At 51.6% G+C, this 26,527-nt stretch overlaps 1 protein-coding gene across 3 annotated transcripts in view; it reads right to left on the bottom strand.

The window, feature by feature from the left end:
* slc4a2 (solute carrier family 4 member 2) overlaps positions 1 to 26,527 on the bottom strand; it is an 88,974-nt gene that overhangs the window by 48,056 nt on the left and 14,391 nt on the right. The window contains exons 1-2 of one of the 3 annotated variants that reach the window (XM_031903617.1): positions 14,667 to 14,770; positions 10,293 to 10,476 (exon numbers count right to left, since the gene is read on the bottom strand). In XM_031903617.1, coding sequence (XP_031759477.1) covers positions 10,293 to 10,373 — 81 coding nt within the window. In that variant the 5' untranslated portion in view covers positions 10,374 to 10,476; positions 14,667 to 14,770. Of the gene's footprint in view, positions 1 to 6,180; positions 6,321 to 10,292; positions 10,477 to 14,666; positions 14,771 to 26,527 lie in introns of those variants that run through there. The other 2 variants (XM_031903618.1, XM_031903619.1) reach the window with 2 other exon arrangements.

Raw genomic sequence — 26,527 nt, 5'->3', positions numbered from 1 at the left:
CCGGCACAGCCATGTTCTTTACAAGCTCATCTATTTGAGAACGGGACTTTTCAACACGAGACGAATATAATGATAAATAATAAGAGACAAATTCACCCAAAATCTTCTCCAACAAATTCAACATTTTTCCTTCTCTATTTACAATTCTACTAATCAGTACTGACCCCTCGGGGGTTAAAATCGTTATCGCTGCTACAGGAACCCTACTCGCACCCCAAATTCTAAATATTTCCCTAAAACCAAATTCTGCATTTCTTTCAGTCTCAGTCCCGACAACAAATAGGGTCCCCCATATATATCAATGTTCTATTCCCAGCCTAGAGACACCCCAAAACCTCTCTCCCTTACATGGAAGTGGGGGACAAAGACCTGGGCTCCCCTCTATCACCAAGGACTGACCCCTGCGGTACCCCCTAACCACACCGGCCCAATGACTGACCCCTGCGGTACCCCCCTAACAACACTGGCCCAATGACTGACCCCTGCGGTACCCCCCTAACAACACCGGCCCAATGACTGACCCCTGCGGTACCCCCCTAACAACACCGGCCCAATGACTGACCCCTGCGGTACCCCCCTAACAACACTGGCCCAATGACTGACCCCTGCGGTACCCCCCTATCCACAATGGCCCAATGACTGACCCCTGCGGTACCCCCCTAACAACACTGGCCCAATGACTGACCCCTGCAGTACCCCCCTAACAACACTGGCCCAATGACTGACCCCTGCAGTACCCCCCTAACAACACCGGCCCAATGACTGACCCCTGCAGTACCCCCCTAACAACACTGGCCCAATGACTGACCCCTGCAGTACCCCCCTAACAACACTGGCCCAATGACTGACCCCTGCGGTACCCCCTAACAACACCGGCCCAATGACTGACCCCTGCAGTACCCCCCTAACAACACTGGCCCAATGACTGACCCCTGCAGTACCCCCCTAACAACACTGGCCCAATGACTGACCCCTGCGGTACCCCCTTAACAACACTGGGCCAATGACTGACCCCTGCGGTACCCCTTAACAACACTGGCCCAATGACTGACCCCTGCGGTACCCCCTTAACAACACTGGCCCAATGACTGACCCCTGCGGTACCCCCTTAACAACACTGTCCCAATGACTGACCCCTGCGGTACCCCCCTAACAACACTGGCCCAATGACTGACCCTGCGGTACCCCCTAACAACACTGTCCCAATGACTGACCCCTACGGTACCCCCTTAACAACACTGGGCCAATGACTGACTCCTGCGGTACCCCCCTAACAACACCGGCCCAATGACTGACCCCTGCGGTACCCCCCTAACAACACTGGCCCAATGACTGACCCCTGCGGTACCCCCCTAACCACACCGGCCCAATGACTGACCCCTGCGGTACCCCCCCTAACAACACTGGCCCAATGACTGACCCCTGCGGTACCCCCCTAACCACACCGGCCCAATGACTGACCCCTGCGGTACCCCCCTAACAACACTGGTCCAATTAGAAAATGTTCCATTTACCCCCACTCTTTGTACTCTATCCTTCAGCCAGTTCTCTATCCAATTACAAATATTATGTTCTAGGCCAATATTCCTCAATTTGATCATTAACCCTCTGTGAGGTACTGTATCAAACGCTTTAGCAAAGTCCAAGTAGATCCCATCCACTGCCATTCCAGCATCAAGGTTCCTGCTCACCTCCTCATAAAAGGCAACTAAATTAGTCTGGCAAGATCTGTTACCCATAAACCCATGCGGCACAAACTAATAGTATTGTGAACTGCAATGTATTCAACTATCCTATCCCTTATTACCCCTTCCAGAAGCTTTCCTACTACTGATGTCAGACTAACAGGCCTATAGTTTTCAGGCTGAGAACGGGAACCCTGTTTAAATAACGGCACCACATTAGCAATCCGCCAGTCTCTCGGCACCATGCCAGGCCCCAATGAATCCTGGGAAATTAAGGTTTGGCAATCACAGCGCTCAGCTCATTTAATACCCTGGGATGAATCCCATCCGGCCCTGGACCTTTGTTTACCTTTACATGTTCAAGTCTCTTTTGAATTCCCCCCCGAGTGACCCATGCGTCAGTAGCTAAATTACTAGCACTGGGCATATTACAAGGGAAGCCTCATTATCTGGCTCCTCAGATGTATAGACAGATGGGAAATACGCTCAACATTCCTGCTTTTTCCGTTCTAATCAACCAATTGACCCGCCCCTGTGATAAGGGTCCCGCCCCTGTGATAATAAGGGTCCCGCCCCCGTGATAATAAGGGTCCCGCCCCCGTGATAATAAGGGTCCCGCCCCTGTGATAATATGGGTTCCGCCCATTCTTGCTTCATTTTCTTACTATTTATATATATACTGTTAAAAATAATTATGAGTGTACGTGTGTATATGTGTGTGTGTATATGTGAGTGTGTGTATGAGTATGAGTATATGTGAGTGTGTGTGTGTGTATGTGAGTATGTGTGTGTAAGTGAGTGTGAGTGTGTGTGAGTGTATGTGAGTGTGTGTGTGTGAGTGTGTGTATGTGAGTGTGTGTATGTGAGTGTGTGTGAGTGAGTGTGTGTGTGTGTGTATGTGAGTGTGTGTGAGTGTGTGAGTGTGTGTATGTGAGTGTGAGTATGTGAGTGTGTGTATGAGTATGAGTATATGTGAGTGTGTGTGTGTGTATGTGAGTATGTGTGTGTAAGTGAGTGTGAGTGTGTGTGAGTGTATGTGAGTGTGTGTATGTGAGTGTGTGTATGTGAGTGTGTGTGAGTGAGTGTGTGTGTGTGTGTATGTGAGTGTGTGTGAGTGTGTGAGTGTGTGTATGTGAGTGTGAGTATGTGAGTGTGTGTGAGTGTGTGTGTATGTGAGTGTGAGTATGTGAGTGTGAGTATGTGTATGTGAGTGTGTATACAGTGGTGTGAAAAACTATTTGCCCCCTTCCTGATTTCTTATTCTTTTGCATGTTTGTCACACTTAAATGTTTCTGCTCATCAAACACATGTAACTATTAGTCAAAGATAACACAAGTAAACACAAAATGCAGTTTTTAAATGAAGGTTTATGTTATTAAGGGAGAAAAAAAACTCCAAATCTACATGGCCCTGTGTGAAAAAGTAATTGCCCCCCTTGTTAAAAAATAACTTAACTGTGGTTTATCAATTTCAATTTTCAATTTCAATATCAATTTGTGCAGTCACCCCCAGGCCTGATTACTGCCACACCTGTTTCAATCAAGAAATCACTTAAATAGGAGCTACCTGACACAGAGAAGTAGCCCAAAAGCACCTCAAAAGCTACACATCATGCCAAGATCCAAAGAAATTCAGGAACAAATGAGAACAAAAGTAATTGAGATCTATCAGTCTGGTAAAGGTTATAAAGCCATTTCTAAAGCTTTGGGACTCCAGCGAACCGCAGTGAGAGCCATTATCCACAAATGGCAAAAACATGGAACAGTGGTGAACCTTCCCAGGAGTGGCCGGCCGACCAAAATTACCCCAAGAGCGCAGAGACAACTCATCCGAGAGGCCACAAAAGACCCCAGGACAACATCTAAAGAACTGCAGGCCTCACTTGCCTCAATTAAGGTCAGTGTTCACGACTCCACCATAAGAAAGAGACTGGGCAAAAACGGCCTGCATGGCAGATTTCCAAGGCGCAAACCACTTTTAAGCAAAAAGAACATTAAGGCTCGTCTCAATTTTGCTAAAAAACATCTCAATGATTGCCAAGACTTTTGGGAAAATACCTTGTGGACCGACGAGACAAAAGTTGAACTTTTTGGAAGGTGCGTGTCCCGTTACATCTGGCGTAAAAGTAACACAGCATTTCAGAAAAGAACATCATACCAACAGTAAAATATGGTGGTGGTAGTGTGATGGTCTGGGGTTGTTTTGCTGCTTCAGGACCTGGAAGGCTTGCTGTGATAGATGGAACCATGAATTCTACTGTCTACCAAAAAATCCTGAAGGAGAATGTCCGGCCATCTGTTCGACAACTCAAGCTGAAGCGATCTTGGGTGCTGCAGCAGGACAATGACCCAAAACACACCAGCAAATCCACCTCTGAATGGCTGAAGAAAAACAAAATGAAGACTTTGGAGTGGCCTAGTCAAAGTCCTGACCTGAATCCTATTGAGATGTTGTGGCATGACCATAAAAAGGCGGTTCATGCTAGAAAACCCTCAAATAAAGCTGAATTACAACAATTCTGCAAAGATGAGTGGGCCAAAATTCCTCCAGAGCGCTGTAAAAGACTCGTTGCAAGTTATCGCAAACGCTTGATTGCAGTTATTGCTGCTAAGGGTGGCCCAACCAGTTATTAGGTTCAGGGGGCAATTACTTTTTCACACAGGGCCATGTAGGTTTGGAGTTTTTTTCTCCCTAAATAATAAAAACCCTCATTTAAAAACTGCATTTTGTGTTTACTTGTGTTATCTTTGACTAATAGTTACATGTGTTTGATGATCAGAAACATTTTGTGTGACAAACATGCAAAAGAATAAGAAATCAGGAAGGGGGCAAATAGTTTTTCATACCACTGTATGTGTGTGTGTGAGTGTGTGAGTGTGTGTGTGAGAGTGTGTGTGTGAGTGTGTATATGTGAGTGTGTGTGTGTATATGTGAGTGTGTATATGTGAGTGTGTGTGAGTGTGTGTGTATGTGAGTGTGAGTATGTGAGTGTGAGTATGTGTATGTGAGTGTGTATATGTGAGTGTGTGTGTGAGAGTGTGTGTGTGAGTGTGTGTGAGAGTGTGTGTGTGTGAGTGTGTATATGTGTGTGTGTGTGTGTGTGGGAGTGTGTGTGTGAGAGTGTGTGTATATGTGAGTGTGTGAGTGTGAGTGTGTGTGTGAGAGTGTGTGTGTGTATATGTGAGTGTGTGAGTGTGTGTGTGTGTGAGTGTGTGTGAGTGTGTGTGAGAGTGTGTGTGAGTGTGTGTGTGAGTGTGTGTGTGAGTGTGTGTGTGAGTGTGAGTGTGTGTGTGAGAGTGTGTGTGTGTGTGAGTGTGTGTATATGTGAGTGTGTGAGTGTGAGTGTGTGTGTGAGAGTGTGTGTGTGTATATGTGAGTGTGTGAGTGTGTGTGTGTGTGTGTGTGTGAGTGTGTGTGAGTGTGTGTGAGAGTGTGTGTGAGTGTGTGTGTGAGTGTGTGTGTGAGTGTGGAGTGTGTGTGTGAGAGTGTGTGTGAGTGTGTGTGAGTGTGTAAGTGTGTATATGTGAGTGTGTGTGAGTGAGTGTGTGAGTGTGTGTGTGTAAGTGTGTATATGTGTGTGTGTGTGTGTGTGTGTATATGTGTGTGTGTGTGTGTGTGTGAGTGTGAGTGTGTATGTGAGTGTGTATGTGAGTGTGAGTGTGTGTGAGTGAGTGTGTATGTGAGTGTGTGTGTGAGTGTGTGTGAGTGTGTATGTGAGTGTGTATGTGAGTGTGTATGTGAGTGTGAGTGTGTATGTGAGTGTGTATATGTGAGTGTGTGTGTGAGAGTGTGTGTGTGAGTGTGTGTGTGTGAGAGTGTGTGTGTGTGTGGGAGTGTGTGTGTGAGAGTGTGTGTGAGTGTGTGTATATGTGAGTGTGTGAGTGTGAGTGTGTGTGTGAGAGTGTGTGTGAGTGTGTGTATATGTGAGTGTGTGAGTGTGTGTGTGTGTGAGTGTGTGTGTGAGTGTGTGTGAGAGTGTGTGTGAGTGTGTGTGTGTGAGTGTGTGTGAGTGTGTAAGTGTGTATATGTGAGTGTGTGTGAGTGTGTGAGTGTGTGTGTGTAAGTGTGTATATGTGTGTGTGTGTGTGTGTGTATATGTGTGTGTGTGTGTGTGAGTGTGTATGTGAGTGTGTATGTGAGTGTGAGTGTGTGTGAGTGAGTGTGTATGTGAGTGTGTATGTGAGTGTGAGTGAGTGTGTATGTGAGTGTGTATGTGAGTGTGAGTGTGAGTGTGTGTGAGTGTGTATGTGAGTGTGTATGTGAGTGTGTATGTGAGTGTGAGTGTGTATGTGAGTGTGTGTGAGTGTGAGTGTGTATGTGAGTGTGAGTGTGCCTCAGTAGAACCAATACAAAGCTGGAGGCTGTGGGTTACAGTGTAACAAGGAGACTGAGAGTATCAGTAATATCTACCCCCCCCCCCCGGGGGCAGGAAGAACCTCACACTCACAGCCCTTACCCCCCCCCATTAACCCTTCCCTCCCTGGCCCCATCTCACCTGCAGGAGAAGGAAATCCATAGAGAGGGAGAGAGTGGAACAGACTGGTGCCGGTACCGGCCGGTGTGATATTAGGAACCAGCACAGCCAATCAGGGCACACCCCTTCCCTGCCAGGCCCAGATTCCCCAGTACTAGAACGGAGCTTAACTGTTTGCTGCCCAGCGGCCCCGCCCTGTATCCCGGGGAGCTGGTTACTGAGACTCAACTGGTTACTGATTAACCACTCAGCAAACAGCCCCGGCTGCTACTCACATGGGGGGGGGGGGGGGGGGTATCAGGCTGAGAGATCTGCCCTACAGCATCCCGATTGGCTCACACATCCCTGTATCAGGAACCACTCAGCAAACAGCCCCGGCTGCTACTCACATGGGGGGGGGGGTATCAGGCTGAGAGATCTGCCCTACAGCATCCCGATTGGCTCACACATCCCTGTATCAGGAACCACTTCAGCAAAACAGCCCCGGCTGCTACTGCACATGGGGGGGGGGGGGTATCAGCCTGAGAGATCTGCCCTACAGCATCCCGATTGGCTCACACATCCCTGTATCAGGAAACCACTCAGCAAACAGCCCCGGCTTGCTACTCACATGGGGGGGGGGGGGGGTATCAGGCTGAGAGATCTGCCCTACAGCATCCCGATTGGCTCACACATCCCTGTATATACAGTGGAGGAAATAATGATTTGACCCCTCACTGATTTTGTAAGTTTGTCCAATGACAAAGAAATGAAAAGTCTCAGAACAGTATCATTTCAATGGTAGGTGTAACAGTGGCAGATAGCACATCAAAAGGAAAATGGAAAAAATAACTTGAAATAAAAGATAGCAACTGATTTGCATTTCATTGAGTGAAATAAGTTTTTGAACCCCTACCAACCATTAAGAGTTCTGGCTCCCACAGAGTGGTTAGACACTTCTACTCAATTAGTCAACCTCATTAAGGACACCTGTCTTAACTAGTCACCTGTATAAAAGACACCTGTCCACAGAATCAATCAATCAAGCAGACTCCAAACTCTCCAACATGGGAAAGACCAAAGAGCTGCCCAAGGATGTCAGAGACAAAATTGTAGCCCTGCACAAGGCTGGAATGGGCTACAAAACCATTAGCAAGAAGCTGGGAGAGAAGGTGACAACTGTTGGTGCGATTGTTGGAAAATGGAAGGAGCACAAAATGACCATCAATCGACCTCGCTCTGGGGCTCCACGCAAGATCTCACCTCGTGGGGTGTCAATGATTCTGAGAAAGGTGAAAAAGCACCCTAGAACTACACGGGAGGAGTTAGTTACTGACCTCAAATTAGCAGGGACCACAGTCACCAAGAAAACCATTGGAAACACATTACACCGCAATGGATTAAAATCCTGCAGGGCTCGCAAGGTCCCCCTGCTCAAGAAGGCACATGTGCAGGCCTGAAGTTTGCCAATGAACACCTGAATGATTCTGTGAGTGACTGGGAGAAGGTGCTGTGGTCTGATGAGACCAAAATAGAGCTCTTTGGCATTAACTCAACTCGCTGTGTTTGGAGGAAGAAAAAATGCTGCCTATGACCCCCAAAACACCGTCCCCACCGTCAAGCATGGGGGTGGAAACATTTTGCTTTGGGGGTGTTTTTTCTGCTAAGGGCACAGGACAACTTATTCGCATTAACGGGAAAATGGACGGAGCCATGTATCGTGAAATCCTGAACGACAACCTCCTTCCCTCTGCCAGGAAACTGAAAATGGGTGGTGGATGGGTGTTCCAGCACGACAATGACCCAAAACATACAGCAAAGGCAACAAAGGAGTGGCTCAAGAAGAAGCACATTAAGGTCATGGAGTGGCCTAGTCAGTCTCCGGACCTTAATCCAATAGAAAACCTATGGAGGGAGCTCAAGCTCAGAGTTGCACAGAGACAGAAACCTTAGGGATTTAGAGATGATCTGCAAAGAGGAGTGGGACCAACATTCCTCCTAAAATGGGCGCAAACTTGCTCATCAATTACAAGAAACGTTTGGCCTCTGTGCTTGCAAACAAGGGCTTTTCCACTAAGTATTAAGTCTTTTTTTGTTAGAGGGTTCAAAAACTTATTTCACTCAATGAAATGCAAATCAGTTGCTATCTTTTATTTCAAGTTCTTTTTTCCATTTTCCTTTTGATGTGCTATCTGCCACTGTTACACCTACCATTGAAATGATACTGTTCTGAGACTTTTCATTTCTTTGTCATTGGGCAAACTTACAAAATCAGTGAGGGGTCAAATCATTATTTCCTCCACTGTATATACCCCATTACCCACCCCCCCAGTGCCCCCTATACACCCCATTACCCACCCCCAGTGCCCCCTATACACCCCATTACCCACCCCCAGTGCCCCCTATACACCCTATTACCCACCCCCAGTGCCCCTATACACCCTATTACCCACCCCCAGTGCCCCCTATACATCCATTACCACCCCCAGTGCCCCCTATACACCCTATTACCCACCCCCAGTGCCCCTATACACCCTATTACCCACCCCCAGTGCCCCCTATACACCCTATTACCCACCCCCAGTGCCCCCTATACATCCCATTACCCACCCCAGTGCCCCCTATACACCCTATTACCCACCCCCAGTGCCCCCTATACACCCTATTACCCACCCCCAGTGCCCCCTATACACCCTATTACCCACACCCCCAGTGCCCCCTATACATCCTATTACCCACCCCCCCCAGTGCCCCTATACATCCCATTACCCACCCCCAGTGCCCCTATACACCCTATTACCACCCCCCCCAGTGCCCCCTATACATCCCATTACCCACCCCCAGTGCCCCTTATACACCCTATTACCACCCCCAGTGCCCCCTTTATTACACCCCATTACCCCCCCCCTCAGTGCCCCCCAGAGTACAGCTTTTCCCACTAAAGAAGAGACATATTTGGCTTATTATACAAAGTTACACTATTTTGTTGTGTTTCAGCTTGACCTTTACACCACCATCTTGTTGCTAGGGTCAGCTGACATAGCAACCAGGCAGTGTTCTTTTAAACTGAATGATGAGTAGAAAGAGACCCCAGGAGAGGCAAAAAGAGACTCCCAGTTGTACAGAATGAGCGGCACGGGGGATACAGACAGAGGGGGTCTTGTATCAACCTCAGCTACGCTGTAACTCTCCCACAATGCCTCTGTCAGGGCCTCCTCCCTCCCAGCACTCGTCCCCGGGCCCCTCCTCCCTCCCAGCACTCGTCCCCGGGCCCCTCCTCCCTCCCAGCACTCGTCCCCGGCCCTCCTCCCTCCCAGCACTCGTCCCCGGCCCCTCCTCCCTCCCAGCACTCGTCCCCGGGCCCCTCCTCCCTCCCAGCACTCGTCCCCGGGCCCCTCCTCCCTCCCAGCACTCGTCCCCGGGCCCCTCCTCCCCTCCCAGCACTCGTCCCCGGCCCCTCCTCCCTCCCAGCACTCGTCCCCGGGCCCCTCCTCCCTCCAGCACTCGTCCCCGGGCCCCTCCTCCCTCCCAGCACTCGTCCCCGGGCCCCTCCTCCCTCCCAGCACTCGTCCCCGGCCCCTCCTCCCTCCCAGCACTCGTCCCGGGCCCTCCTCCCTCCCAGCACTCGTCCCCGGGCCCCTCCTCCCTCCCAGCACTCGTCCCCGGGCCCCTCCTCCCTCCCAGCACTCGTCCCCGGGCCCCTCCTCCCTCCCAGCACTCGTCCCCGGGCCCCTCCTCCCTCCCAGCACTCGTCCCCGGGCCCCGGGCTCCGAATCCCCCCTGAAAGAATCTGCCCAGCCCTGAATATCTCACATACGTGGCACATAGTTACCCCCAGCCGCCCACGTCTCAGGGAGTACATGTAACCTACCCCGGGGTCACTACATTCTGCCCCATAGCAACCAATCAGCAGTTAGCTGTTACTCACCTAGTGCAGTTAGACTAACGGGAACAGTATCCCATAGCAACCAATCAGCAGTTAGTGGCTGGGAGCAGTGAGGTTAATGAGGGCAGTAATTGGCTGAGGGTAGGGACAGCAATGAAAGCAGGAGTATGAAAGGTTGCTGAGAGTGATGATGATGTTGCTAAGTAACCCCCCAGTGTCTGGGTATCACTATGCCAGGGGGCGGGGCGGGGGCGGAGCACATACTCACACTCTGAATGGCTGATGACACAATGTCGTGTATCTCAGACGACACCTCGGACCGGTTCATTGCAAATGGAGGACAGGGCATCACCGGGCAGGAAGAGTCTCAGGGGGTCCCCAGGAGGCGGAGCCTGATATCAGCCATTCTCCTTATCAGGATGGCGCAGTGGGTGGAGCTGGAACAACATAACCTGTATATAAGGGAAAATGTATAAAATAACTAAATGGTCTCTCTCTGGGCAAATTCTATTACCCCTGGGAGGGCAAGTGAGCCCTGGGGTCTAATAACATTCGCTGATTGGTGGAGCTCTGAGCCTATCAGATCTCAGCTGGGCAGGACTTTACCTACAGATATTGACTATAAGTGTGTGCCACCCTGGTAATACCAACTCTTCTGTACCCCTAATATTCCCACGTACCCCGAATATTCCCTGTACCCTGAATATACTCTGTACCCCGAATATACTCTGTACCCCTAATATACTCTGTACCCCGAATATACTCTGTACCCTGAATATACTCTGTACCCCGAATATACTCTGTACCCCTAATATACTCTGTACCCCGAATATACTCTGTACCCCGAATATACTCTGTACCCCTAATATACTCTGTACCCTGAATATACTCTGTACCCTGAATATACTCTGTACCCCAAATATGCCCTGTACCCTGAATATACCCTGTACCCCGAATATTCCCACGTACCCCGAATATTCCCTGTACCCTGAATATACTCTGTACCCCGAATATACTCTGAACCCCGAATATACTCTGTACCCCAAATATGCCCTGTACCCTGAATATACCCTGTACCCCGAATATTCCCTGTACCCCTAATATTCCCTGTACCCCAAATATTCCCTGTACCCTGAATATACTCTGTACCCCGAATATACTCTGTACCCCGAATATGCCCTGTACCCCGAATATGCCCTGTACCCCGAATATACCCTGTACCCCGAATATTCCCTGTACCCTGAATATACTCTGTACCCCGAATATGCCCTGTACCCCGAATATGCCCTGTACCCTGAATATACCCTGTACCCCGAATATTCCCTGTACCCCTAATATTCCCTGTACCCCTAATATTCCCTGTACCCTGAATATACTCTGTACCCCGAATATTCCCTGTACCCCAAATATGCCCTGTACCCTGAATATACTCTGTACCCCGAATATTCCCTGTACCCCTAATATTCCCTGTACCCCTAATATTCCCTGTACCCTGAATATACTCTGTACCCCGAATATTCCCTGTACCCCAAAAGTACTCAGTACCCCAAATATGCCCTGTACCCCGAATATGCCCCGTACCCTGAATATGCTCTGTACCCCAAAAATACTCAGTACCCCGAATATACTCTGTACCCCCAAAATACTATTTACCCCAAAAATGCCCTGTACCCCGAATATACCCTGTACCTGCAATATACTCTGTACCCCAAATATGCTCTGTACCCCAAAAGTAGTACCCCAAATATGCCATGTACCCCGAATAAGCCCTGTACCCTGAATATGCCCTGTACCCCAAAAATACTATGTACCCCAAAAATGCCCTGTACCCCGAATATACCCTAAACCTGCAATATACTCTGTACCCCAAATATACTCTGTACCCCAAACATACTGAATATACCCTGTACCCAAAATATGCCCTATCCCCCGAAAATGCCCTGTACCCTGAATATGCCCTGTACCCCAAAAATACTCTGTACCCAGAATATACTCTGTACCCCAAAAATGCCCTGTACCCCGAATATACCCTATACCTGCAATATACTCTGTACCCCAAATATACTCTGTACCCCAAACATACTGAATATACCCTGTACCCCAAATATGCCCTTTCCCCCGAATATGCCCTGTACCCTGAATATGCCCTGTACCCAGAATATACTCTGTACCCCAAAAATGCCCTGTACCCCGAATATACCCTGTACCTGCAATATACTCTGTACCCCAAATATACTCTGTACCCCAAACATACTGAACATACCCTGTACCCCGAATATACCCTGTACCCCAAATATTTCCCTGTGCCCCAAATATTCCCTGTACCCTGAATAAGCCCTGTACCCCAAAAATACTCTGTACCCCGAATATAGTCTGTAACCCAAAAATGCCCTGTACCCGAATATACCCTGTACCCCAAATATAAGCTGTACCCCGAATATGTTCTGTACCCTGAATATGCCCTGTACCCCAAAAAATACTCTGTACCCCGAATATGCCCTGTAACCAAATATACCCTGTACCCACAACATATGCTGTACCCTGAATATACCCTGTACCTGCAATATACTCTGTACCCCAAATATACTCTGTACCCCAAATATACTCTGTACCCTGAATATACTCTGTACCCCAAATATACTCTGTACCCTGAATATACTCTGTACCCCAAATATACTCTGTACCCCAAATATGCCCTGTACCCCGAATATGCCCTGTACCCCGAATATGCCCGGTACCCCGAATATGTTCTGTACCCTGAATATGCCCTGTACCCAGAATATGCCCTGTACCCCGAATATGCCCTGTAACCGAATATACCCTGTACCAACAACATATGCTGTAATCCAAATATACTCTGTACCTGCAATATACTCTGTACCCCAAATATACCCTGTACCCCGAATATACTCTGTACCCCGAATATGCCATGTACCCCGTATATACTCTGTACCCCAAATGTACTCTGTACCCCAAATATACTCTGTACCCCAAATATACTCTGTACCCCAAATATACCCTGTACCCCGAATATACTCTGTACCCCGAATATGCCCTGTACCTCGAATATGTTCTGTACCCTGAATATGCCCTGTACCCCGAATATGCCCTGTAACCGAATATACTCTGTACCCCGAATATGCCATGTACCCCGTATATACTCTGTACCCCAAATGTACTCTGTACCCCAAATATACTCTGTACCCCGAATATGCCCTGTACCCCGAATATGCCCTGTACCCCGAATATGGGCAGGGGAGGGGCTAATGAAGGCAGGGCTGTGAGGGAGGGGCTAAGGTAGGGGACTAATTAATATGGGCAGGGGAGGGGCTAATGAAGGCAGGGCTGTGAGGGAGGGGCTAATAGAAGAGGTACAGGTAGGGAACTAATTAATATGGGCAGGGGAGGGGCTAATGAAGGCAGGGCTGTGAGGGAGGGGCTAATAGAAGAGGCACAGGTAGGGGACTAATTAATATGGGCAGGGGAGGGGCTAATGAAGGCAGGGCTGTGAGGGAGGGGCTAATAGAAGAGGTAACAAGGTAGGGAACTAATTAATATGGGCAGGGGAGGGGCTAATGAAGGCAGGGCTGTGAGGGAGGGGCTAATAGAAGAGGCACAGGTAGGGGAACTAATTAAATATGGGCGAGGGGAGGGGCTAATGAATGGAAGGGCTGTGAGGGAGGGGCTAATAGAAGAGGTACAGGTAGGGGACTAATTAAAATGGGCAGGGGAGGGGCTAATGAAGGCAGGGCTGTGAGGGAGGGGCTAATAGAAGAGGTACAGGTAGGGGACTAATTAATATGGGCAGGGGAGGGGCTAGAAGGCAGAACTGTGAGGGAGGGGCTAATAGAAGAGGTACAGGTAGGGGAAGGAAGGGCTGTGAGGGAGGGGCTAATGTAGGGGACTAATTAATATGGGCAGGGGAGGGGCTAATGAAGGAAGGGCTGTGAGGGAGGGGCTAAGGTAGGGGACTAATTAATATGGGCAGGGGAGGGGCTAATGAAGGAAGGGCTTGTGAGGGAGGGGCTAAGGTAGGGGACTAATTAATATGGGCAGGGGAGGGGCTAATGAGGAAGGGCTGTGAGGGAGGGGCTAAGGTAGGGGACTAATTAATATGGGCAGGGGAGGGGCTAATGAAGGAAGGGCTGTGAGGGAGGGGCTAAGGTTAGGGGACTAATTAATATGGGCAGGGGAGGGGCTAATAAAGGAAGGGCTGTGAGGGAGGGGCTATGGTAGAAGACTAATTAATATGGGCAGGGGAGGGGCTAATGAAGGTAGGGCTGTGAGGGAGGGGCTAAGGTAGGGGACTAATTAATATGGGCAGGGGAGGGGCTAATGAAGGAAGGGCTGTGAGGGAGGGGCTAATGTAGGGGACTAATTAATATGGGCATGGGAGGGGCTAATGAAGGAAGGGCTGTGAGGAAGGGGCTAAGGTAGGGGACTAATTAATATGGGCAGGGGAGGGGCTAATGAAGGCAGGGCTGTGAGGGAGGGGCTAATGGAGGGGACTAATTAATATGGGCAAAACTGGGGACACGGTGACGCGGGCAAGGATCGTGGGGGAGGGGCTAAAGAGGCCATAGAGGTACAGGTAGGGGCGGGGTTAATAAGGGCGGGGCTAGCGCAGGGCGCAGCGTCTCACCTCCCATCCCGGCAGCGAGTCCGGCAGAACAGTCACTCACACACGTGATTCTGCCGGCTGGTCACATGACTGGGAGACCCATGTGACTACTCTTTCCATGAGGTTCCTCCCAAGCCCCGCCCCTACCCAGAATGCACCGCTCTCTGGTATTCTACAGTCCCCGCCCCAGGGAGGGAGTCATTGCCTGTGGGGGAGGGGGGGTATTGGCCCCCGGGTCCTACTGTCCCCCCCCCCCCCCCCCCCCCCCGGGCAACTGGGGCCCAAGCAATGTCTCCGGGAGCCGCGCCCCCTACTGGCTCCGCCCCTATCCCTCCCCCCCTGCCCCACTGAGCTTACACTCTAATATCCCATTCCCTCCCCCCTGCCCCACTGAGCTTACACTCTAATATCCCATTCCATCAGCCCCTGCCCCACTGAGCTTACACTCTAATATCCCATTCCCTCCCCCTGCCCCACTGAGCTTACACTCTAATATCCCATTCCCTCCCCCCTGCCCCACTGAGCTTACACTCTAATATCCCATTCCCTCCGCCCCTGCCCCACTGAGCTTACACTCTAATATCCCATTCCCTCCGCCCTGCCCCACTGAGCTTACACTCTAATATCCCATTCCCATCAGCCCCTGCCCCACTGAGCTTACACTCTAATATCCCATTCCCTCCCCCCTGCCCCACTGAGCTTACACTCTAATATCCCATTCCCTCCGCCCCTGCCCCACTGAGCTTACACTCTAATATCCCATTCCCTCCGCCCTGCCCCACTGAGCTTACACTCTAATATCCATTCCCTCCCCCTGCCCCACTGAGCTTACACTCTAATATCCCATTCCCATCAGCCCTGCCCCACTGAGCTTACACTCTAATATCCCATTCCCATCAGCCCCTGCCCCACTGAGCTTACACTCTAATATCCCATTCCCTCCCCCTGCCCCACTGAGCTTACACTCTAATATCCCATTCCCTCCGCCCCTGCCCCACTGAGCTTACACTCTAATATCCCATTCCCTCCCCCCTGCCCCACTGAGCTTACACTCTAATATCCCATTCCCATCAGTCCTGCCCCACTGAGCTTACACTCTAATATCCCATTCCCATCAGCCCCTGCCCCACTGAGCTTACACTCTAATATCCCATTCCCCTCGCCCCCTGCCCCCCACTGAGCTTACACTCTAATATCCATTCCCTCCCCCCTGCCCCACTGAGCTTACACTCTAATATCCATTCCTCCCCCCTGCCCCACTGAGCTACACAACTCTAATATCCATCCCCATCAGTCCTGCCCCACTGAGCTTACACTCTAATATCCCATTCCCCCCCCTGCCCCACTGAGCTTACACTCTAATATCCCATTCCCATCAGCCCCTGCCCCACTGAGCTTACACTCTAATATCCCATTCCCTCCCCCCTGCCCCACTGAGCTTACACTCTAATATCCCATTCCATCAGCCCCTGCCCCACTGAGCTTACACTCTAATATCCCATTCCATCAGCCCCTGCCCCACTGAGCTTACACTCTAATATCCCCATTCCCATCAGCCCCTGCCCCACTGAGCTTACACTCTAATATCCCATTCCCCATCAGCCCCTGCCCCACTGAGCTTAACCTCTAATACCCATTCCCATCAGCCCCTGCCCACTGAGCTTACACTCTAATATCCCATTCCCATCAGTCCCTGCCCCAGTGAGCTTACACTCTAATATCCCATTCCCATCAGTCCCTGCCCCAGTGAGCTTACACTCTAATATCCCATTCCCTCCCCCTGCCCACTGAGCTTACACTCTAATATCCGCATTCCCATCAAGCCCCTGCCCACTGAGCTTACACTCTAATATCCCATTCCCTCCCCCCTGCCCCACTGAGCTTTACACTCTAATATCCCATTCCCTCCCCCCTGGCCCACTGAGCTTACAACTCTAATATCCCATTCCCTCCCCCCTGCCCCACTGAGCTTACACTCTAATATCCCATTCCTCCCCCCTGCCCCACTGAGCTTACACTCTAATATTCCCATTCCCATCAGCCCCTGCCCCACTGAGCTTACACTCTAATATCCCATTCGCTCCCCCCTGCCCCACTGAAGCTTACACTCTAATATCCCATTTCCTCCCCCTGCCCCACTGAGCTTACACTCTAATATCCATTCCCATCAGTCCCTGCCCCACTGAGCTTACACTCTAATATCCATTCCCATCAGCCCCTGCCCCACTGAGCTTACACTCTAATATCCCATTCCCTCCCCTGTCCCACTGAGCTTACACTCTAATATCCCATTCCCATCAGTCCCTGCCCCCACTGAGCTTACACTCTAATATCCATTCCCATCAGCCCCTGCCCCACTGAGCTACACTCTAATATCCCATTCCCTCCCCCTGCCCCCACTGAGCTTACACTCTAATATCCCATTTCCCTCCCCCCTGCCCCACTGAGCTTACACTCTAATATCCCCATTCCCTCCCCCCTGCCCCACTGAGCTTACACTCTAAATATCCCATTCCCATCAGCCCCAGCCCCCCTGCCTGCCACTGAGCTTACACTCTAATATCCCATTCCCCATCAGCCCCTGCCGCACTGAGCTTACACTCTAATATCCGCATTCCCATCAGCCCCTGCCCCACTGAGCTTACACTCTAATTATCCCATTCCCATCAGCCCCTGCCCCAGTGAGCTTACACTCTAATATCCCATTCCCTCCCCCCTGCCCCACTGAGCTTACACTCTAATATCCCATTCCCATCCAGCCCCTGCCCCACTGAGCTTACACTCTAATATCCCATTCCCTCCCCCCTGCCCCACTGAGCTTAACACTGTAATATCCCATTCCCTCCCCCTGCCCCACTGAGCTTACACTCTAATATCCCATTCCCATCAGCCCCTGCCCCCCACTGAGCTTACACTCTAATATCCCATTCCCTCCCCCCTGCCCCACTGAGCTTACACTCTAATATCCCATTCCCTCCCCCCTGCCCACTGAGCTTACACTCTAATATCCCATTCCCATCAAGCCCCTGCCCCACTGAGCTTACACTCTAATATCCCATTCCCATCAGCCCCTGCCCCACTGAGCTTACACTCTAATATCCCATTCCCATCAGCCCCTGCCCCACTGAGCTTACACTCTAATATCCCATTCCCATCAGCCCTGCCCCACTGAGCTTACACTCTAATATCCCATTCCATCAGCCCCTGCCCCACTGAGCTTACACTCTAATATCCCATTCCCATCAGTCCTGCCCCAGTGAGCTTACACTCTAATATCCCATTCCCATCAGTCCCTGCCCCAGTGAGCTTACACTCTAATATCCCATTCCCTCCCCCCTGCCCCACTGAGCTTACACTCTAATATCCCATTCCCATCAGCCCTGCCCCACTGAGCTTACACTCTAATATCCCATTCCCTCCCCCCTGCCCCACTGAGCTTACACTCTAATATCCCATTCCCTCCCCCCTGCCCCACTGAGCTTACACTCTAATATCCCATTCCCTCCCCTGCCCCACTGAGCTTACACTCTAATATCCCATTCCCTCCCCCCTGCCCCACTGAGCTTACACTCTAATATTCCCATTCCCATCAGCCCTGCCCCACTGAGCTTACACTCTAATATCCCATTCCCTCCCCCTGCCCCACTGAGCTTACACTCTAATATCCCATTCCCTCCCCCCTGCCCACTGAGCTTACACTCTAATATCCCATTCCATCAGTCCTGCCCCACTGAGCTTACACTCTAATATCCCATTCCATCAGCCCCTGCCCACTGAGCTTACACTCTAATATCCCATTCCCCCCCCCTGTCCCACTGAGCTTACACTCTAATATCCCATTCCCATCAGCCCTGCCCCACTGAGCTTACACTCTAATATCCCATTCCCATCAGCCCCTGCCCCACTGAGCTTACACTCTAATATCCCATTCCCTCCCCCTGCCCCACTGAGCTTACACTCTAATATCCCATTCCCTCCCCCTGCCCACTGAGCTTACACTCTAATATCCCATTCCTCCCCCCTGCCCCACTGAGCTTACACTCTAATATCCCATTCCCATCAGCCCCTGCCCCACTGAGCTTACACTCTAATATCCCATTCCCATCAGCCCCTGCCCCACTGAGCTTACACTCTAATATCCCATTCCCATCAGCCCCTGCCCCACTGAGCTTACACTCTAATATCCCATTCCCATCAGCCCTGCCCCACTGAGCTTACACTCTAATATCCCATTCCATCAGCCCCTGCCCCAGTGAGCTTACACTCTAATATCCCATTCCCTCCCCCTGCCCCACTGAGCTTACACTCTAATATCCCATTCCCATCAGCCCCTGCCCCACTGAGCTTACACTCTAATATCCCATTCCCTCCCCCCTGCCCCACTGAGCTTACACTGTAATATCCCATTCCCTCCCCCTGCCCCACTGAGCTTACACTCTAATATCCCATTCCCATCAGCCCCTGCCCCACTGAGCTTACACTCTAATATCCCATTCCCTCCCCCCTGCCCCACTGAGCTTACACTCTAATATCCCATTCCCTCCCCCTGCCCCACTGAGCTTACACTCTAATATCCCATTCCCATCAGCCCCTGCCCCACTGAGCTTACACTCTAATATCCCATTCCATCAGCCCTGCCCCACTGAGCTTACACTCTAATATCCCATTCCCATCAGCCCTGCCCCACTGAGCTTACACTCTAATATCCCATTCCCATCAGCCCTGCCCCACTGAGCTTACACTCTAATATCCCATTCCCATCAGCCCCTGCCCCACTGAGCTTACACTCTAATATCCCATTCCCATCAGTCCCTGCCCCAGTGAGCTTACACTCTAATATCCCATTCCCATCAGTCCCTGCCCCACTGAGCTTACACTCTAATATCCCATTCCCTCCCCCCTGCCCCACTGAGCTTACACTCTAATATCCCATTCCCATCAGCCCCTGCCCCACTGAGCTTACACTCTAATATCCCATTCCCTCCCCCCTGCCCCACTGAGCTTACACTCTAATATCCCATTCCCTCCCCCTGCCCCACTGAGCTTACACTCTAATATCCCATTCCCTCCCCCCTGCCCCACTGAGCTTACACTCTAATATCCCATTCCCCCCCCCTGCCCCACTGAGCTTACACTCTAATATCCCATTCCCATCAGCCCTGCCCCACTGAGCTTACACTCTAATATCCCATTCCCTCCCCCCTGCCCCACTGAGCTTACACTCTAATATCCCATTCCCTCCCCCTGCCCCACTGAGCTTACACTCTAATATCCCATTCCCATCAGTCCCTGCCCCACTGAGCTTACACTCTAATATCCCATTCCCATCAGCCCCTGCCCCACTGAGCTTACACTCTAATATCCCATTCCCTCCCCCCTGCCCACTGAGCTTACACTCTAATATCCCATTCCATCAGTCCCTGCCCCACTGAGCTTACACTCTAATATCCCATTCCCATCAGCCCCTGCCCCACTGAGCTTACACTCTAATATCCCATTCCCTCCCCCTGCCCCACTGAGCTTACACTCTAATATCCCATTCCCTCCCCCTGCCCCACTGAGCTTACACTCTAATATCCCATTCCCTCCCCTGCCCCACTGAGCTTACACTCTAATATCCCATTCCCATCAGCCCCTGCCCCACTGAGCTTACACTCTAATATCCCATTCCCATCAGCCCCTGCCCCACTGAGCTTACACTCTAATATCCCATTCCCATCAGCCCCTGCCCCACTGAGCTTACACTCTAATATCCCATTCCATCAGCCCCTGCCCCACTGAGCTTACACTCTAATATCCCATTCCCATCAGCCCTGCCCCACTGAGCTTACACTCTAATATCCCATTCCCTCCCCCCTGCCCCACTGAGCTTACACTCTAATATCCCATTCCCTCCGCCCCTGCCCCACTGAGCTTACACTCTAATATCCCATTCCCTCCCCCTGCCCCACTGAGCTTACACTCTAATATCCCATTCCCTCCCCTGCCCCACTGAGCTTACACTCTAATATCCCATTCCATCAGCCCCTGCCCCACTGAGCTTACACTCTAATATCCCATTCCCTCCCCCTGCCCCACTGAGCTTACACTCTAATATCCCATTCCCTCCCCCTGCCCCACTGAGCTTACACTCTAATATCCCATTCCCTCCGCCCTGCCCCACTGAGCTTACACTCTAATATCCCATTCCCATCAGCCCCTGCCCCACTGAGCTTACACTCTAATATCCCATTCCCTCCCCCCTGCCCACTGAGCTTACACTCTAATATCCCATTCCCTCCGCCTGCCCCACTGAGCTTACACTCTAATATCCCATTCCCTCCCGCCCTGCCCCACTGAGCTTACACTCTAATATCCCCATTCCTCCCCCTGCCCCACTGAGCTTACACTCTAATATCCCATTCCCTCCCCCCTGCCCCACTGAGCTTACACTCTAATATCCCATTCCCTCCCCCCTGCCCCACTGAGCTTACACTCTAATATCCCATTCCCTCCCCCCTGCCCCACTGAGCTTACACTCTAATATCCCATTCCCATCAGCCCCTGCCCACTGAGCTTACACTCTAATATCCCATTCCCTCCCCCCTGCCCCACTGAGCTTACACTCTAATATCCCATTCCCTCCCCCTGCCCCACTGAGCTTACACTCTAATATCCCATTCCCATCAGCCCCTGCCCCACTGAGCTTACACTCTAATATCCCATTCCCTCCCCCTGCCCCACTGAGCTTACACTCTAATATCCCATTCCCTCCGCCCTGCCCCACTGAGCTTACACTCTAATATCCCATTCCTCCGCCCCTGCCCCACTGAGCTTACACTCTAATATCCCATTCCCATCAGCCCCTGCCCCACTGAGCTTACACTCTAATATCCCATTCCCTCCCCCCTGCCCCACTGAGCTTACACTCTAATATCCCATTCCCTCAGCCCTGCCCCACTGAGCTTACACTCTAATATCCCATTCCTCCGCCCTGCCCCACTGAGCTTACACTCTAATATCCCATTCCCTCCCCCCTGCCCCACTGAGCTTACACTCTAATATCCCATTCCCTCCCCCTGCCCCACTGAGCTTACACTCTAATATCCCATTCCCCCCCCCTGCCCACTGAGCTTACACTCTAATATCCCATTCCCTCCCCCCTGCCCCACTGAGCTTACACTCTAATATCCCATTCCCCCCCCTGCCCCACTGAGCTTACACTCTAATATCCCATTCCCTCCCCCCTGCCCCACTGAGCTTACACTCTAATATCCCATTCCCTCCCCCTGCCCCACTGAGCTTACACTCTAATATCCCATTCCCTCCCCCCTGCCCCACTGAGCTTACACTCTAATATCCCATTCCCTCCCCCCTGCCCCACTGAGCTTACACTCTAATATCCCATTCCTCCCCCCTGCCCCACTGAGCTTACACTCTAATATCCCATTCCCATCAGCCCCTGCCCCACTGAGCTTACACTCTAATATCCCATTCCCCCCCCTGCCCCACTGAGCTTACACTCTAATATCCCATTCCCTCCCCCTGCCCCACTGAGCTTACACTCTAATATCCCATTCCCTCCCCCCTGCCCCACTGAGCTTACACTCTAATATCCCATTCCCTCCCCCCTGCCCCACTGAGCTTACACTCTAATATCCCATTCCCATCAGCCCCTGCCCCACTGAGCTTACACTCTAATATCCCATTCCCATCAGCCCCTGCCCCACTGAGCTTACACTCTAATATCCCATTCCCTCCCCCTGCCCCACTGAGCTTACACTCTAATATCCCATTCCCTCCCCCCTGCCCACTGAGCTTACACTCTAATATCCCATTCCCATCAGCCCTGCCCCACTGAGCTTACACTCTAATATCCCATTCCCATCAGCCCCTGCCCCACTGAGCTTACACTCTAATATCCCATTCCCATCAGCCCTGCCCACTGAGCTTACACTCTAATATCCCATTCCCATCAGCCCCTGCCCCACTGAGCTTACACTCTAATATCCCATTCCCATCAGCCCTGCCCCACTGAGCTTACACTCTAATATCCCATTCCCTCCCCCCTGCCCCACTGAGCTTACACTCTAATATCCCATTCCCATCAGCCCCTGCCCCACTGAGCTTACACTCTAATATCCCATTCCCATCAGCCCCTGCCCCACTGAGCTTACACTCTAATATCCCATTCCCTCCCCCCTGCCCCACTGAGCTTACACTCTAATATCCCATTCCCTCCCCCCTGCCCCACTGAGCTTACACTCTAATATCCCATTCCCATCAGTCCCTGCCCCACTGAGCTTACACTCTAATATCCCATTCCCTCCCCCTGCCCCACTGAGCTTACACTCTAATATCCCATTCCCATCAGCCCCTGCCCCACTGAGCTTACACTCTAATATCCCATTCCCTCCCCCCTGCCCCACTGAGCTTACACTCTAATATCCCATTCCCTCCCCCCTGCCCCACTGAGCTTACACTCTAATATCCCATTTCCCATCAGCCCCTGCCCCACTGAGCTTACACTCTAATATCCCATTCCCTCCCCCCTGCCCCACTGAGCTTACACTCTAATATCCCATTCCCTATCAGCCCCTGCCCCACTGAGCTTACACTCTAATATCCCATTCCCTCCCCCCTGCCCCACTGAGCTTACACTCTAATATCCCATTCCCATCAGCGCCCTGCCCCACTGAGCTTACACTCTAATATCCATTCCCATCAGCCCTGCCCCACTGAGCTTACACTCTAATATCCCATTCCCTCAGCCCTGCCCCCACTGAGCTTACACTCTAATATCCCATTCCCATCAGCCCCTGCCCCACTGAGCTTACACTCTAATATCCCATTCCCTCAGCCCCTGCCCCACTGAGCTTACACTCTAATATCCCATTCCATCAGCCCCTGCCCCACTGAGCTTACACTCTAATATCCCATTCCCTCCCCCCTGCCCCACTGAGCTTACACTCTAATATCCCATTCCCATCAGCCCCTGCCCCACTGAGCTTACACTCTAATATCCCATTCCCTCCCCCCTGCCCCACTGAGCTTACACTCTAATATCCCATTCCCTCCCCCCTGCCCCACTGAGCTTACACTCTAATATCCCATTCCCATCAGCCCTGCCCCACTGAGCTTACACTCTAATATCCCATTCCCTCCCCCCTGCCCCACTGAGCTTACACTCTAATATCCCATTCCCTCCGCCCCTGCCCACTGAGCTTACACTCTAATATCCCATTCCCTCCGCCTCTGCCCCACTGAGCTTACACTCTAATATCCCATTCCCTCAGCCCCTGCCCCACTGAGCTTACACTCTAATATCCCATTCCCTCCCCCTGCCCCACTGAGCTTACACTCTAATATCCCATTCCCCCAGCCCTGCCCCACTGAGCTTACACTCTAATATCCCATTCCCTCCCCCCTGCCCCACTGAGCTTACACTCTAATATCCCATTCCCTCCCCCCTGCCCCACTGAGCTTACACTCTAATATCCCATTCCCTCCCCCCTGCCCCACTGAGCTTACACTCTAATATCCCATTCCCTCCCCCCTGCCCCACTGAGCTTACACTCTAATATCCCATTCCCTCCCCCCTGCCCCACTGAGCTTACACTCTAATATCCCATTCCCATCAGCCCCTGCCCCACTGAGCTTACACTCTAATATCCCATTCCCTCAGCCCTGCCCCACTGAGCTTACACTCTAATATCCCATTCCCTCCCCCTGCCCCACTGAGCTTACACTCTAATATCCCATTCCCTCCCCCCTGCCCCACTGAGCTTACACTCTAATATCCCATTCCCTCCCCCCTGCCCACTGAGCTTACACTCTAATATCCCATTCCCATCAGCCCCTGCCCCACTGAGCTTACACTCTAATATCCCATTCCCATCAGCCCCTGCCCCACTGAGCTTACACTCTAATATCCCATTCCCCCCCCCTGCCCCACTGAGCTTACACTCTAATATCCCATTCCCATCAGCCCCTGCCCCACTGAGCTTACACTCTAATATCCCATTCCCATCAGCCCCGTGCCCCACTGAGCTTACACTCTAATATCCCATCCATCAGCCCCTGCCCCACTGAGCTTACACTCTAATATCCCATTCCCTCCCCCCCTGCCCCACTGAGCTTACACTCTAATATCCCATTCCCTCCAGCCCCTGCCCCACTGAGCTTACACTCTAATATCCCATTCCCTTCCCCCCTGCCCCACTGAGCTTACACTCTAATATCCCATTCCTCAGCCCCTGCCCCACTGAGCTTACACTCTAATATCCCATTACCCATACAGCCCCTGCCCCACTGAGCTTACACTCTAATATCCCATTCCCATCAGACCACACTGCCCCACTGAGCTTACACTCTAATATCCCATTCCCTCCCCCCCTGCCCCACTGAGCTTACACTCTAATATCCCATTCCATCAGCCCCTGCCCCACTGAGCTTACACTCTAATATCCATTACCATCAGCCCCTGCCCCACTGAGCTTACACTCTAATATCCCATTCCCTCCCCCGATGCCCCACTGAGCTTACACTCTAATATCCCATTCCCATCAGCCCCTGCCCCACTGAGCTTACACTCTAATATCCCATTCCCTCTCCCCCTGCGCCACTGAGCTTACACTCTAATATCCCATTCCCTCCCCCCTGCCCACACATGAGCTTACACTTCTAATATCCCATTCCCTCCGCCCCTGCCCCACTGAGCTTACACTCTAATATCCCATTCCCATCAGCCCCTGCCCCACTGAGCTTACACTCTAATATCCCATTACCATCAGCCCCCTGCCCCACTGAGCTTACACTCTAATATACCCATTCCCTCCCCCCTGCCCCACTGAGCTTACACTCTAATATCCCATTCCCTCCCCCCTGCCCCACTGAGCTTACACTCTAATATCCCATTCCCATCAGCCCCTGCCCCACTGAGCTTACACTCTAATATCCCATTCCCTCCCCCCTCGCCCACTGAGCTTACACTCTAATATCCCATGTCCATCAGTTCCCTGCCCCACTGAGCTTACACTCTAATATCCCATTCCTCCCCCCTGCCCCACTGAGCTTACACTCTAATATCCCATTCCATCAGCCCCTCATGCCCCCACTGAGCTTACACTCTAATATCCCATTCCCTCCCCCCTGCCCCACTGAGCTTACACTCTAATATCCCATTCCCTCCCCCCTGCCCCACTGCAGCTTACACTCTAATATCCCATTCTCCCCACTGCCCCACTGAGCTTACACTCTAATATCCATTATCCATCAGCCCCTGCCCCACTGAGCTTACACTCTAATATCCCATTCCCTCCCCCTGCCCCACTGAGCTTACACTCTAATATCCCATTCCAATCAGCCCTGCCCCACTGAGCTTACACTCTAATATCCCATTCCCGATCAGCCCCTGCCCCACTGAGCTTACACTCTAATATCCCATTCCCTCCCCCTGCCCCCACTGAGCTTACACTCTAATATCCCATTCCCTCCCCCCCCTGCCCCACTGAGCTTACACTCTAATATCCCATCCCATCAGCCCTAGCCCCACTGAGCTTACACTCTAATATCCCATTCCCATCAGCCCTGCCCCCACTGAGCTTACACTCTAATACCCATTTCCCTCCCCCCCTGTGCCCCACTGAGCTTACACTCTAATATCCCATTCCCTCCCCCCTGCCCCACTGAGCTTACACTCTAATATCCATATCCCATCAGTTCCCTGCCCACTGAGCTTACACTCTAATATCCCATTCCAATCAGCCCCTGCCCCACTGAGCTTACACTCTAATATCCCATTCCCTCCCCCATGCCCCACTTGAGCTTACACTCTAATATCCCATTACCCTCCCCCCTGCCCCACTGAGCTTACACTCTAATATCCCATTCCCGCCCCCTGC

The sequence above is a fragment of the Xenopus tropicalis genome, chromosome 6 (assembly GCF_000004195.4).
Source record: "Xenopus tropicalis strain Nigerian chromosome 6, UCB_Xtro_10.0, whole genome shotgun sequence".
NCBI classification, from domain to species: Eukaryota; Metazoa; Chordata; class Amphibia; order Anura; family Pipidae; genus Xenopus; species Xenopus tropicalis.
The sequence above is the reverse complement of the archived record's forward strand: the minus strand, read 5'-3'. Positions and strand labels throughout refer to the sequence as shown.